Source organism: Populus euphratica, unplaced genomic scaffold (assembly GCF_000495115.2).
Source record: "Populus euphratica unplaced genomic scaffold, PopEup_1.0 scaffold1.1, whole genome shotgun sequence".
In the NCBI taxonomy this organism is placed as follows: Eukaryota; Viridiplantae; Streptophyta; class Magnoliopsida; order Malpighiales; family Salicaceae; genus Populus; species Populus euphratica.
Window position 1 is genome coordinate 3738314 of NW_011499845.1, and position 12557 is coordinate 3750870.

General features: G+C 35.0%; 2 protein-coding genes across 7 annotated transcripts; one reads left to right on the top strand and one right to left on the bottom strand.

Moving 5' to 3' along the window:
- The first annotated feature begins 2678 nt into the window (after positions 1-2678).
- On the top strand, positions 2679-5018 carry LOC105121803 (protein CRABS CLAW-like). Of its 3 annotated transcripts, none has more exons than XR_841607.1 (7): positions 2679-3026; positions 3259-3393; positions 3787-3919; positions 4038-4086; positions 4396-4494; positions 4559-4681; positions 4840-5018. XR_841607.1 is itself a non-coding variant. In XM_011020611.1 (7 exons), exons 1-6 carry the CDS (start codon positions 2937-2939, stop codon positions 4674-4676), a joined length of 543 nt encoding a protein of 180 aa, XP_011018913.1. In that variant the 5' UTR covers positions 2679-2936; the 3' UTR covers positions 4677-4681; positions 4840-5018. The 3 variants fall into 3 exon arrangements, 1 of the variants encoding a protein (XP_011018913.1); XR_841610.1 differs by having other exon boundaries at positions 3820-3919; XM_011020611.1 differs by having other exon boundaries at positions 4396-4471; positions 4617-4681.
- A 2107-nt stretch (positions 5019-7125) lies between these two features.
- On the bottom strand, positions 7126-12070 carry LOC105121818 (squamosa promoter-binding-like protein 6). Of its 4 annotated transcripts, XR_841611.1 has the most exons (6): positions 11867-12039; positions 10332-10982; positions 9631-9767; positions 8180-8953; positions 7889-8020; positions 7126-7715 (listed from the first exon to the last, which is right to left on the bottom strand). XR_841611.1 is itself a non-coding variant. In XM_011020647.1 (5 exons), exons 2-4 carry the CDS (start codon positions 10961-10963, stop codon positions 8190-8192), a joined length of 1533 nt encoding a protein of 510 aa, XP_011018949.1. In that variant the 5' UTR covers positions 10964-10982; positions 11867-12070; the 3' UTR covers positions 7717-8075; positions 8180-8189. The 4 variants fall into 4 exon arrangements, 3 of the variants coding, with proteins under 3 accessions (XP_011018949.1, XP_011018928.1, XP_011018937.1); XM_011020647.1 differs by lacking the exon at positions 7126-7715 and having other exon boundaries at positions 7717-8075; positions 11867-12070; XM_011020626.1 differs by lacking the exon at positions 7126-7715 and having other exon boundaries at positions 7717-8020.
- Between the last annotated feature and the right edge of the window lie 487 nt (positions 12071-12557).

The following is a 12557-nucleotide window of genomic DNA, read 5'->3' on the forward strand; positions in this document are numbered from 1 at the left end:
TAATGTCCCATTGAAGGCGAGTTGCGAGGGCCTCGTAGATGATAAAACCTTCATTGATATGATAGCGAATTTCGTCACTTAGGCTCGGAGCTAATGGACTCAGTGACTAGAAAACATAAAATGATATTACCTGCTGGAGGAAAAAGCTGATGGCTTTAAAAGGTGAATAAAAGAAGCACATGACGAATTGAAGTGGCTAAAACGATGACTAAACAACAGGGCGAATACAAACTACTTCGAGGTTCATCGAAGCCTCTCCAAAGAGACAAGGACTCTACTACTTATGAAGATTATATGAAGGGATAGAGTCAATATAATTCAACAGCTCCGAGAAAGAAAAATCCATAACATTGCATTCTTCACATTTACGTAAATTTAAAGAGATTTTTATGGTATCATTTTTAGATCAAAGCTTGGTCAAACCTCTTCGAATGATTGATTTAGATATGTCATCTATCTCAAAAGCCAAAACATAACTTGATTGAACTTGAGATTAAGTTGGATGGGTCTTTTCTTCGCCACTAGGAACTAACTTGTCGAAAGCCCAAACATGACCGATTTTATTTCTTCATACATGCATATAGCTTACTTTATTTCCTCTTCACTTTTACAATCTAATTAATTACAAATTGCCCTTTTCTCTTAGATAAAAGAGTTCTCTTAGTTGTTATTTTAATTTATTTTATAAATTGTTCAAGAGGCATAGTATAATGATAAAAGATTTAAAATCTATACAGTAGGTCTTAAATTCAAGTTAAGACGTGTATTTCTTGTAAGAGTATAGGATAGTCAGGATTTTATACACTCACCTGTTTCAACAAAGTGTGTTTTCTAAGAAATGGGGTTTTCTTGAATTCAAAAAAAAAAAAGATCTCTTATATAGCAAAAGGTTACAATATTTATATATATTCTTTACCAAAATTTATGTCAAATTTCAATTAATATAAAATATTGAACGTTGAAAAAAAAAAATCATCTTGCTGCCCGGCATGAATAGATATAGACAAAGGGATCCAGTTGGATATTTCAACAGAATTTCAGCAATGAATAGATACAAGACAACAGGATCCAATCCGGAGTTTCTCACTTGCAAATTCAGCTAAGATCGAGATGGGATTGGGATTGTAGTTTGGTGATTTATAGGCTTTCCATTGTTTCAGTGTACTTCTTTTAAGATGGAACTCGTAAAGTAAGCAGAAAAATATTTATTTATTTATTTATTGATTTGATTAATTTTATTAGCGAGGATATACTGTTGCGTATCAAGATTATATGAATCTGATCATTCCCTAAGATCACTATATGTAATGGTCTTAGGGATGCCACCATGCTAGGAAACAAGTAACAAGTGTTTTTATCGGCACTAAGACAGGAAATAAGGGGACGATGCTATATAACTCATGACTACTTACAGGGAAAGAAAGGAGAATAATTTCCAATATCATGATCTCTTAACAAGAGTTAATCATTCTTTTCGTGAGTAAATCTGCTAATTACACGAACTAAGTAACTTTTCGTCTACTCACCGATCCATTCTTTATAAATCGTCGTGCTCGCATGCCTAGTTTCTTTTCTTTCTTGTTTCTATTATACATTCTTTCTTGTTTCTATTATACATGCTTGCCTGAGTTGATATTTCACCATGCTTGCTTTAAAGTTCTTTAGCTCTTGATTGCTTAAGTTGGGGTAGATATATATATAGACCAACAATGCTCGAGTCCAGGACTACTCCAAGTAACTCCGCCAATTTTATAAATGTCAACCTACAAGACACTAGCAACTATTGCAATCGATTTTCAATTATGTCATGGTGGACGGTGTGTTGATTTTTCCTGAAACCAAAAAGGTTAGAAACTGAACAGATAATTGATTTGACAACACCATGGAAACCGGCCCGCACCAAAATTCAATTGAACGAAATTGCTTTATATATATATATATATATATATGTTGGGAAGTAATTTTTTTTCTTCCATATTAGATCATAAATTTAGAAAAATAAGTTTTTGAATATTCACCTTAAAATTTAAACTTGAAAAAAAAAAAGAAGAAGATAAACTTTCTTAACTACAAACCCTTCAAATCATTTTGAGTTTAATTCCATAATTGTATTTATTTACTATATATATTTTTAAAATGGGATTAATATATAACCAAACGCTTGTGAGGTGAGATTAACCCACTGATTTGGTTTTTAATGTTGATTGAGTTTTAAAAAAATTAAATTAAAATTGATTTGATTTAACTAGAATCAATTCATTATTGAATTAAAACTAGATTTAATTTAAAAAAAATACTTTAAAATAACATTATATTTTTTAAAATTAAATATTTAAATAATATTGGTTTGGATTAACCAATTAATTCACTTATATGGTGTTTGGAAGTATGATAATAATTATGGTTCAAAATGTTTTTCATATTGAAATGCAAATATTTTTTTATTTTAAAAAATTATTTTTAACATCAATACATCTAGGTACATTAAAATAATTTAAAAATATAAAAAATATATTTAAAAAAATTATAAAAAAAAAAACACAATTAAATGGCGTTCCTTATTATCCCGGACCTGTGATGGGTTTGCTTGCACTGAGACCTGTTCACCAACTAGAGTACTTTAGTATATCGCATAAATTGGTAGGTATTTACGTACTGCCCGAGGCTCTGAGCATCAAAGAGGAGTAAACGAGCAAACCCGCTCTGCAAAATGCAGGAGCGCTTGTACTGTGACTCTACGACTACGATTAGTAGCTATAGATTTTCTTTTTGACGCTTAGCTAGATACTTCTACTCCCTTTATTGAAGCAGTCCTCTTGTTATTATACACTCAGAAACCCTAGCTAGACTTCTTGCTGTTGCATCTCAAGGAACCCTCCACTTCAGTCAGCCATCTCTTCTTTATATTAATCTTGTTCTATCCTTGTTGCTTGACAATGAACCTAGAAGAGAAAGCAAGCACGGAGGTTCCATCATCTGAGCATCTCTGCTATGTCCGTTGCAACTTCTGCAACACTGTTCTTGCGGTACCATTTCGCATCTATTCATGTTCATCCTGATCATGAAATTAAATAATTTCCTAGATAGAGAGCAAAATGTGGCTCTACGTTTTTTTTTATGTATCTATATCTATATACATATCAAGTTTTAGTTAAATTCTTGGATGATTGAATTACATGTGTTGCTAGCCTGATAATTATATCTTGGGGTGCACCCACATCAAGTTTTCATGATTTCTTCCACTGTTCAATTTTTTAGGTCGGGATTCCATGCAAGAGGCTGCTGGACACTGTGACTGTCAAATGTGGTCATTGCAATAATCTATCCTTTCTCAGCACCAGACCTCCCAACCAAGGGCAATGTCTTGATCCGTACCACCGACTGAGTCTACAGGTAGATTATATAACATTAATATTAATAGTAAGATAAGGGGATATATCCCACCATCATTCATAAGTTAAAACTCCTTTTGAATCAACAAATAAAATATTTGTGATTAATCGGTAATCGCCTTCTGCTTTCTGATCGCTCTTGGACGATTCAGGTGGCACGGTTGTTATTCTACAGAATAGATACAGGGTCAATATCTGAACTGAAATAACTCAAGTAGCTAAACACAAGGCACTCAATTCGTTTTCCTAGCTAACAAATGGCTGCTATTGACAAGATCACGTATATTTATCAACGATGATCAGGATAGACCAGTGCATCACAAATCTCTTCAGTACAACTTAACAACATGCCATGTTAAAATGCTTTATATTTAATTGCGTGTGTACTGTGAAGGGAGTTTCTAGTAATGAAAAGTTCTTATTCAAGGAGAAGCAAGGGTTTTGCACTGATATCAGAAAGGGCGAATCCTCATCCTCCTCGACCTCAAGCGAACAACCGGTGCGCACAGTACCCTTCGTAGTAAAGCGTAGGAACCCCATCTTTGTTTTGATTTAAATAAATATTGATTTGGCTTACATTTGCTATTTTATCCCTTAAATTGATGTGAATTTCTTTCTTTTAAATTTTTATTATTTTCTTTGCAGCGCCTGAGAAGAAACACCGACTTCCATCTGCTTACAATAGGTTTATGAAGTAAGAAGAAGATGTTTTTCGTTTTAATCACATGTTTCTGGAACTATTGCAGTTTATATAATATTGCTAAATTACGTGTTATTTTACCTCTAGCTAGCCTTCACTATTTTAACGATGGAAACCTTCTTTTTACGTGTATAAAGTATATACGAGAGAATTACCTAATTAATTTCATATCAATATTGGGAAAATACAGTGCTACGTACCCACAAGTCGTTTGGTTCATATGCCAACATTCCTGTATTTTTCAATACCTGCCTGTCATTATAAGTACTAGCAAAACAAGTGTTATGTATATTTCCATCCTAGGGAGGAGATAAAGCGCATCAAAGCAGCCGATCCTGAGATACCACACAGAGAAGCTTTTAGCACAGCAGCTAAAAATGTAAGATTCTTTATTTGCTCAAGGTTTACACACACACACATTTTATTGATCTGGATCAGGCTTTGCTGGTTATAGTGGGCTTTCAAGGTTTACACACACACACACACACATTTTATTGATTTGGATCAGGCTTTGCTGGTTATAGTGGGCTAGGGCTAGGTATCTTCCGAAGTCGGGTGCTGGTTCTGGGAGCCCTAATATTTAATGCAGGTAACTAAACATTATCCCTTCCGTTATCTTTCCATTCATAGCAAACTGTGTGTGTGTGTTTTTTTTTTTAAAAGCTGCTCGATTAAGAGATTAGAATTGGTGTTTTTTTTAAGCTGCTCGATTAAGAGATTAGAATTGGTTTGCCTTACATATTGCAGGAATGCAGCGATAGATGTGCGAAAGAAATTTGAGGCGTCCAAGAGGGCATCTAGAGAGAGCAGCTTGTTTTGGTTTATTTAGCTTCACGTCTCCTACCTTCTACTAATCTTGTCATTTTATTTTGTGTTGTTTGTTGGTATATTTTCATGGATGAACTTCTGCCTTAGGCTTTGATCTAGCTAGATGGCGTGACATTTAGTAGAATTAGCAATCTCATTAATTAGTCTCTGCGCCTGATTTGATCTAGTCTGTAACGCACGGTCGTTTGATTTTCTGAAAGGCTGATAGTTTTAAATCAAATAATCAAGCGCGCATTTGTTCAGTCAAGCTACATAAAATTAATAACAGTCATGGTTATTTATATAAAATCAATAATATGAGAATGTCAATTATATATAATAACGTTATGAAATATATATATATATATATATTCTAAGAAATTACGTGGTTTTTGAATAATAGTTTGCCAAAATACCAGAACTATCATAGAATAGTCTTCAAGGTTGTGAAGAGACCTGACAGGAAAAGGAAAAAAAAAAAAAAAAAGGAGCAATAGTTGTTACCATGATGTCAACATAAAGAGTAGTGACCCATACACCCACAACTACAGAAAAATTATGTGAGCCCGTAGTCTAATCTCGTCAAAAGACTTTAACAACGTTAGACGAGGCGATCCTGGGCCCTGGCCTCTAAAACCTAGACCGAGGATTCTCTCTGTCTTATTTTTACTCTCACCTTCGGTGTCCAAAAATGTTTGTTAGGAAGCAATCGTGCAACGTAGACATTAAAAATACGGTTGGGTTTGTATTTTAAAACGTTTTTTTTTAATGTATTGATTATATTGATATTAAAAATAAATTAAAAAATATTTTTTAATTTATTTTTGACATCAACATAATCAAGAAACACAAAAATATTATTTTAAAATTAAAAAATCAAATATTTTCATAAATGTAATTTAACTGCATTTCCAAACATAGTCTTCGCTGACATGTATCATTACACTAATCTCTTATTTGGCCCAAAACACCTACATTAAATGTTATTGTTTGTGTAACTTTGTAAACAAATTAGGTAGGGGTTGACGGAAAACTTTATGATATTTAAGTTGTAAGTAGTGATGTCCTATTAGTTATTTAATAAAATTAGTTTTGAAAAGATAGATAATTACATATGGAAGACAGAATAAAATCCATGATTCATAAAAAATTATAAGAATATCTCCACCTAATATTTCTTTATTCTACTTGTATCTTATCTATTTTTATAAAGTGGATTCTATTAAATAAGTAATATAATGCAACTAGTTACAACTTGAATATCATAAAATTTGTGTAATTAACTTATGTCACGAGACAGTGAAAATATAAAAAAAATATCTATTTTTATAAAGTGGATTCTATTAAATAAGTAATATAATGCAACTAGTTAGAGTATCATAAAATTTGTGTAATTAATTTGTGTCTTAAGAGGAAAAGGACGAGAATGAAAATATAAAAAATATCTTGTATTGTAACTTACATTTTAAACACAAATTTACTTTAAAATTATATTAAAAACAAATCTATTTTACATTTTTATTTGTGTTCCTCTAACCAATCACATATCTATCATTTTTATATCCATGAAACACCAATAATTCATCAAGGTATACTAATGTCAACATGAGATTTATTTATAGCATATTTGTATTATGTATATAACTTGACAAGTACTCAAAAGAAGTACCGGCTCAATCCGATAAGCCTCTGCATTTGGAAAAACCCTAAAGTACACAGCCCATGCTCACGAATGCATTGACCGGTTATGTGTATTAGTGGCCAAACTCAAGATCGCCAAATCTTCATGGCAATTGATGCTTCCATGCATGCATGTCTCCATTTTTCATGCTTAAAACAAAAATCAAGCAAACATGGAGTCCTACTAGAGATGAGAAGGGGGTTTAAAAGAAAGGACAAGCTAGTCTTGTCCATAGATTTTTGCCCAAATATCGTCTATATCTTCCTTTGCAAAATCCCTCCCTTGATGACAAACTCACTCTCTCAACTAATGCGATAATAGTCAATGAGCCACCAAGCACGCCCAGGTATTTTGTCAAAGAGGATATGCAATAAGCCTCGACAATTTATATATAATTACACTCTGGGAATCTTCTAGAAATGAAATCTTAACTGCACCACACACGCACTATATAGAAGATCAAGCAAAGACATTTATTATTGAATTAGCAAGCGTCATTAGTGACATCACCAGATTTGACCACCTGGTACCCGTGGGCCTCGAGCGGCAGGGCACATCCAACAAGACGAGGCTGCAGACATAATACTTGTTTATTTACAACGAAGACGTGCTGAGTCTCAAGGTTATCTCGCTTTTGAGGCCAAGTTGCAGAGCTTTGCATTATAAAAATACAAGATTCCAGTGGGGAGTTGATGGCTAAATCCTTTCAACTTTTGAATTTGCGTTCCTTTTACAACTCACCGTCCACAATCCAGACCACCAAGAAGAAAAGGGAGGAGCTCCCTTTGATTAGTGGATGAGGTGGCCACTCCCACGTTTTACTTCAATAGGAAGTGGAGGAAAGAAAGCAACAATATCAAAGATGGAAAAGCATTCCGCTCCCAAGTCAGATGGGTCTAAGCTCCCGTAACTTAGGGATGGGTTTGTTTTTTAATACAAAAAATTGCAGGAGTTATCATAATTTTCCATCAGCAACACCAAGGGAGAAGAGCATTTAATCAAAATATAAATCAAAGGTCACCTAGTGCATCAAGTGTTTAATCCCTTTTAATCAAAATATTAACAGCCCTAATTTCTGTCCCTTCAAATTTGTCCGTCGAAACTGCGATGTGTCAATGAACAAAAGCCGAAAATTCTGCAATGATATACTCAGTCGTACATAATTTAGTAATTGAATTCTTGTCCAGCACAGTATTTCCAGATGAAAGTTGAAATAAGTCATCTCTAGCAAAATCAAACTTGCATCACCTTACAATAATAATAACAATAATATAAAAAAAAATTCCACATGTTGTTCGTGTTATTTACCTTTCAAGTAAAGGAATGTACGGCAAACGCAAGCTGAAGTCTCTTAAGGGCCTATTTTCTACTGCACCGATAAAGTTAGTAAGTTATATCTGATGCAGGCAAGCAGCTTGCCATCAATTCTCTCCTTTGAACCTGAAACAACACTAGGTTTATCATTTTCTTATCAAGGCACAAGAGCGCGCATTATCTAAGAGAAAACACGGCAACATTGTTCACGCTATCCATGGTATCTCCCCCTACACCGTACCAGGTTTAACCAGAAATGATGAACCAAGTTATTCTCCTACATACCTTGGTCCTCTCACACCCCATAAGAAGAGCCGAAATTGCAGAAATCCTCATTTTCATGCTTCACTTGCATGGAGTTCCTCTGTTGCTCCACCCTCTGAAGATGTGATGAGAGTTGAAGCAAATCCACAGTTGATCCATTTTCAGGAGAAACGCAATACTTGGCATTCAAGATATCTGACTGTTGTAGAAATCCATCTGTTTCAACTTGGAAGTCCGCTGCGTGACCAGAACCAGGAACCACAAATGGCCCCATATCATTAACTTCAATGAAATTCATTCCAGCCGGATAAAGTCCATTTGGAAAGTACTTTTCCAAGGAGCCTACCCCTAAAGATTTGTTAACAATACCCAAGCTCTGACAAGCATGACTCACTTGACTGACCAAGGGCCTAGCCGTTATATTTCCTGCAGAATGGCTCAAGTCCTGTGATTCAGCTGACAGAAGAGAGAGAGCACAGCTAGAGTGCGACGCCCCAGCTAACTCATGAAAAGTTGTTGTGTTACAAAAATTGCAGTCATCAATTGCCGGTGAAGAACTTCCACAAGTCTTTTGTAACCCATTGCCATGCAAATGGAGGAATGACTTCGGCGGCAACTGCCCATTTCCCATGGGTATTGCAGATGGAGAGCTGTAAATTGAATTCTCTTCCAATTTAATGCGCCTGCACCAATTTTCTTCTTCATAATTTCCTGGACAAAAAGCACTCCCTGGAAGCATGTTTGGGAAAAGAAGAGACGTTTTCTTTGGCAAGGAAGTCCCCAGAAATTTGGTGCCTGCTCAATCCATGTTATTCTCAGATTTGATGGAATCGCTCGTAAATTTGGATGAAATTCAAAAGTTAGGCAAGCATAATGTTTTTTAAGCAATAGTTACTTCAATGAAAAGGATTGCCACGGAATATCTTTATTTTTCCAGTCAAATTACTTGGTCATTAAACTGAGATGTCATTTAAAAATCTGAACGGGAGATTTTAAGAAAGATCAAAACGCAAAACAACAAGTGTCAGATTCTGCTAGCATAACTAGACATGCGTGGGAAAATAAAGAAGCTGAATTTTGAAACAAGCCCTTTACAGTTTTTGCGCAAGTAAATATATGATCTAACTTCAAAATTTCATTAGTACCAAGTAAATAGTCAGCTGAGCTCAAAACAATAGATCAATCATTAAAGAAAAATGTCACAGGACATATGACAAGAATAATTCTGATAAAGTTGTTTCAAGAATATGCATATTCAGTAATAATTTAGAGGATAAAGACGACCACCATCAAGGTCATAAATCCATCAAGGTCATAAATTTTTAAGACGCATCATGTGAGGTTAATGAAAATAGGTTTTTCCTTCCTTTTATACGGGAAGCAAAGGAGCTCATATCTATTTGTTTGGCATCAATATGAAATTGAATTGCATTTCCTAAGTAGATTGATTAAGGAGTACCAGATGTCAATACCTTGATATGGATGCAGTAACTTATGTGGTTTGACAGAGAGGGTACCCAATTGAGGCTTCCTTCTACGTTCATTGTGGCCTGCCAAGCGTTTCCGGCAACTTCGCTTACCATCATCAAAATCAACCAGCAAGTGAAACCTGAAGAGTCCAAAGATAGCAGGATTCATATAGAAAAGATCCCAAGCTTCCTCAGCAGAAGGAAAAACAAGGCACGGCAAAACACTATCCAGACATCAGGTTGAAAACAATTAGGGCTACTATAATAGGAACACGATAAAAAAAATCAACTAAACCTGCCGTATACTTGATGCGTAACTGTCATGGCACTTGAACCTATATATGCACTGAAAATCCAAAGCCTCTACTATCTTGTGAAACTCGAAACATGAAATATCAGCCTACTTTGACTCCATTTTGTGGTGTCATTTCCTTTTCTAGTGAACAAAAAATAATCTAGATGTATGAATAAAGCAGTATGATTATTAAGAACTCAGTGGCTAACCCCTTTTGTACTGTCGTATTTGACAGGGTGCCAATGTCATGTCTTCATAAAGATTTATCATAATAAGTTCATCACTATACTTATTAGTGACCCTACATACAATGAGTCAATAAAAATATGATCTTCACTGACTAAGCACTAAGATAAATAACGTGAGTGAAAAATTAAAAAAAAAAACAAAAAGTACGTAACCAACCAACCTGCTGCACTGCTGGCAAAACCTCTGTTCATTGCCATCAACAATAACTTGAGGCGTTTTTGAGTGAACCTCGCAAACTTTATGCCTCTTGTGGTAATCCTTTGAAGAACTAAGATCCTTATTACAACCATAGACCTGGCAATAGGTAGTCTGAGGGCGTGAACATGTCGCTCGAGCACGCTTTGCCTGGGCAGTTGGACTTACAGAAGATAACAACCTCTCTTTTGAAAACTTGCTACTTTGTGCATCTTTGAAATCAGCCAATCTCCCTAGCTTCAAATCAATCAGTGATGAATCCTGACTATTAGATTCCACAAGAGAATTCGAATGATTGGACCCGGATTCCATTGACGAATTGGATGCAATCATGCAATTAGGAGAACTTGCGACTAGTTTACTCGAATCAATACCAACATCAGTACCACCAAGCACACCCACACCTGTTTTGCTGCCATGAAAAGGCTTTCTTGGAATTTCAGAGAAACCAAAATCTATAAACTCAGTACTCTCAACCGATTCTGTATCCCATCCTATCAATGTTTTTCTACTTCTTGCAAATGCATCAACAGATAAATCTATTTCATCGGAGAAAAGAAGGCCTTTTCCTTCTGCAGCATAGCTCCAGAAGTCCATCAGGATAACAAATGTAAAACTGCAGACAGTACAAACAAATTCAGAATGATTAATTTCACAACTTAAAAAAAGGACCGCTGATTTATCATCTGGTACTAAAAGAGTGCACAAAGAAAACAAGCTCACTTTAATTTTCCAAAACTCATGGAACTAGTAGATAAGCTTATAATTTAAATTTGTGTCTATTGGTACCAAGAACAGAAAACAAAGATAATAGCAAACACATTGAGCATAAGAACACGTTCCATTAAACATAATTAAAAGCAAAACTCGGTAATTCTGGTTCCTAGAATTAATATCTCCCATGGTAAAGACAAAATAAGTTAATAACAGTGATGTTACTGACAACATAACTTGAAAAAAAAGAAAAGGAGGAGGAAACCTAATGCTTATGTTTTCCATTTCTTGTGCGAGAACAGAGTCCAAAAGCTTTCTCAAAAAATAGGCTGAGTTTAGCAGAGATGATGTTTCTTTATTTCTTGATTTATTTTTTACCCTTCACTGTCAAATTTTATTTTTCTTTCACCTTTCTCAGCAAACCAAACAGAAACAACATACATCCCTAGTCCATCTTTGATACTAAGCCTAAAACTAAGGAAAAAACTCCAACGACTTTCAGATTAAAAATCCCAAGAGAAACAAGCAAAATAAAAAAAAATCAGCATTTTTTTTAAAAAGTAAAAATAAAAAAGAGCAAGACATAAAAATACCCATTTCAATAGCTTGAGCGTATATACAAATATAGCAAGACAAGAAATGGGTTGTTGCCGGATTCCAAGTTTCTCTCTCTTTTAGCAACAGTTTTACTTGACATAAACAGTGAAACAGATGGGAAGGGGGGGGGGAAGGAGTAAGGAGCTAGTAGCATAGAGCAGTAAGTAGCTAGTTTCCTTTCTTGCTTACCAGCTGAGAAGTAGTAGAGGAGAGAGTTTGTTAATGATTTTCTTTCAGAGAAATAATGGAGAGGTAGGAGCGGATACACAAACACTGTGAGTCAACATGATTTCCATTGCCACTACACTCTCTCTCCTTCTGGTCTTTAAAGCATGTCGAGGTCTTTTGTAGCTTTTGAGACCCTCGTTGTTATTCCCTTTTTGTCCACCTTCTTTTCATTTTATTCCCATTAGCACCTCCCCTTTTTGCTTTCATTAATTACTTATTTACTATCACCTAGTTTAGCTGGTATGATTAATTAGTAAGGTCCAATCGAAGTGGTGTTCTTCTGATTTATTATTGTCTCTCTTCTCGTCTGGTGTGAAGTGATCCATTTGCCAATGCTTCTTCTAGTGCTGCACTGTTTTTGAACAAGATCAACGGCATGGGGTGCTGGCCTGGTAATGGGATTTTGGCCTTTGTGGTATTTATGCTCTTTGGGCATAGGACCCTTCTGAGGGACATTGCATTATTTCTCCTCTGGACAGGTGGAGCAGTTGCTGGGACGGATATTTTAATGGGAAGCCTTTTCTTTGTTTTGTTTTTTCCTTGTAGCACGAGGCCAATCAAAGAAAACGAAAGAAATTTGGAGTGATGACAGAATAATTGTCATGGGGATTTTTTCATGTCAATATATATATATATATATATATATATGATG

Bases quoted from the DNA above. Each gene is read 5' to 3' on its own strand.
- LOC105121803 (XM_011020611.1), top strand. From the start codon at position 2,937: ATGAACCTAGAAGAGAAAGCAAGCACGGAGGTTCCATCATCTGAGCAT. The intron at 3,027-3,258 runs GTACCATTTCGC...TCAATTTTTTAG, and splicing joins TCTGCAACACTGTTCTTGCG to GTCGGGATTCCATGCAAGAG. The intron at 3,394-3,786 runs GTAGATTATATA...TGTACTGTGAAG, and splicing joins ACCACCGACTGAGTCTACAG to GGAGTTTCTAGTAATGAAAA.
- LOC105121818 (XM_011020647.1), bottom strand. From the start codon at position 10,963: ATGGACTTCTGGAGCTATGCTGCAGAAGGAAAAGGCCTTCTTTTCTCC. The intron at 9,768-10,331 runs GTTGGTTGGTTA...TGGACTCTTCAG, and splicing joins TTTTGCCAGCAGTGCAGCAG to GTTTCACTTGCTGGTTGATT. The intron at 8,954-9,630 runs GTATTGACATCT...TGGATTGAGCAG, and splicing joins GTTACTGCATCCATATCAAG to GCACCAAATTTCTGGGGACT.